Source organism: Morchella sextelata (assembly GCF_020137385.1).
Source record: "Morchella sextelata strain SCLS chromosome Unknown scls_14, whole genome shotgun sequence".
Taxonomy (NCBI): Eukaryota; Fungi; Ascomycota; class Pezizomycetes; order Pezizales; family Morchellaceae; genus Morchella; species Morchella sextelata.
This window is the reverse complement of record NW_025408629.1, coordinates 671,526-672,167: the sequence shown is the minus strand read 5'-3', so window position 1 is coordinate 672,167 and position 642 is coordinate 671,526. Positions and strand designations below refer to the sequence as shown.

The window sequence follows — 642 nt, the reverse complement described above, 5'->3', positions numbered from 1 at the left end:
ATGCAAGGAACACCAACCCTTCCCCTGTTCCATAGAAACAGGAAGGTACCTTTTTTTGCACCTGGGCGCCCTATCTACAACTCTACATGCCTACTCTAACTCTGCCTCGCTCGCATAGAGGTTTCTCGAAGACAAAGAATCAGATTGTTTCCGTGTTTCAATAAAAACTACCATCCTGCTGCAGCAGCAGCAGTGAGTGGTCGGGTCGTGAGACCTTTAGAGGACGCCCTCGCTTCGTTTCGGCTAGATTGGGCGCGCTCCTCGGCCGAATGCGGGCGCGTAAGACATTTCGAAACAGGGGGTTGGTGTTCGTTTTCGGTTCGGTTCAGCATGGCGAGCGAGGGAGGCGAGTGACGATGTGTGAATTGGAGTACATGTATGTATGTATGTTGTACCTACATGCCATCCCCACTGCTGAGTTTGGGTAGCTGGGTAATGATTGCTGTAGCAACTTGTCAAAGTGCACTTTTCATTCGGGATGCAGATAAGATAGTGAAAATGGTGGAGTGGGTACCTGACCTGATCGAGGGCTGAGATCTGGTGACGCGACAAGACAAAAGATAACTGGATGTGTGTACCCAGCGGGAACCACTGTACATGTCTTGTCTCGTACAGGAGAGGTAGAGTATCTTCTCACCTCGC

At 50.5% G+C, this 642-nt stretch overlaps 1 protein-coding gene across 1 annotated transcript; it reads left to right on the top strand.

Annotated features, from left to right (window-relative positions):
• H6S33_003036 (uncharacterized protein) lies at positions 1-534 on the top strand (the record flags this gene model as incomplete). Its single annotated transcript, XM_044834382.1, has 4 exons — positions 1-45; positions 119-192; positions 248-384; positions 449-534. 4 exons carry the CDS (start codon positions 1-3, stop codon positions 532-534), a joined length of 342 nt encoding a protein of 113 aa, XP_044692243.1.
• Between the last annotated feature and the right edge of the window lie 108 nt (positions 535-642).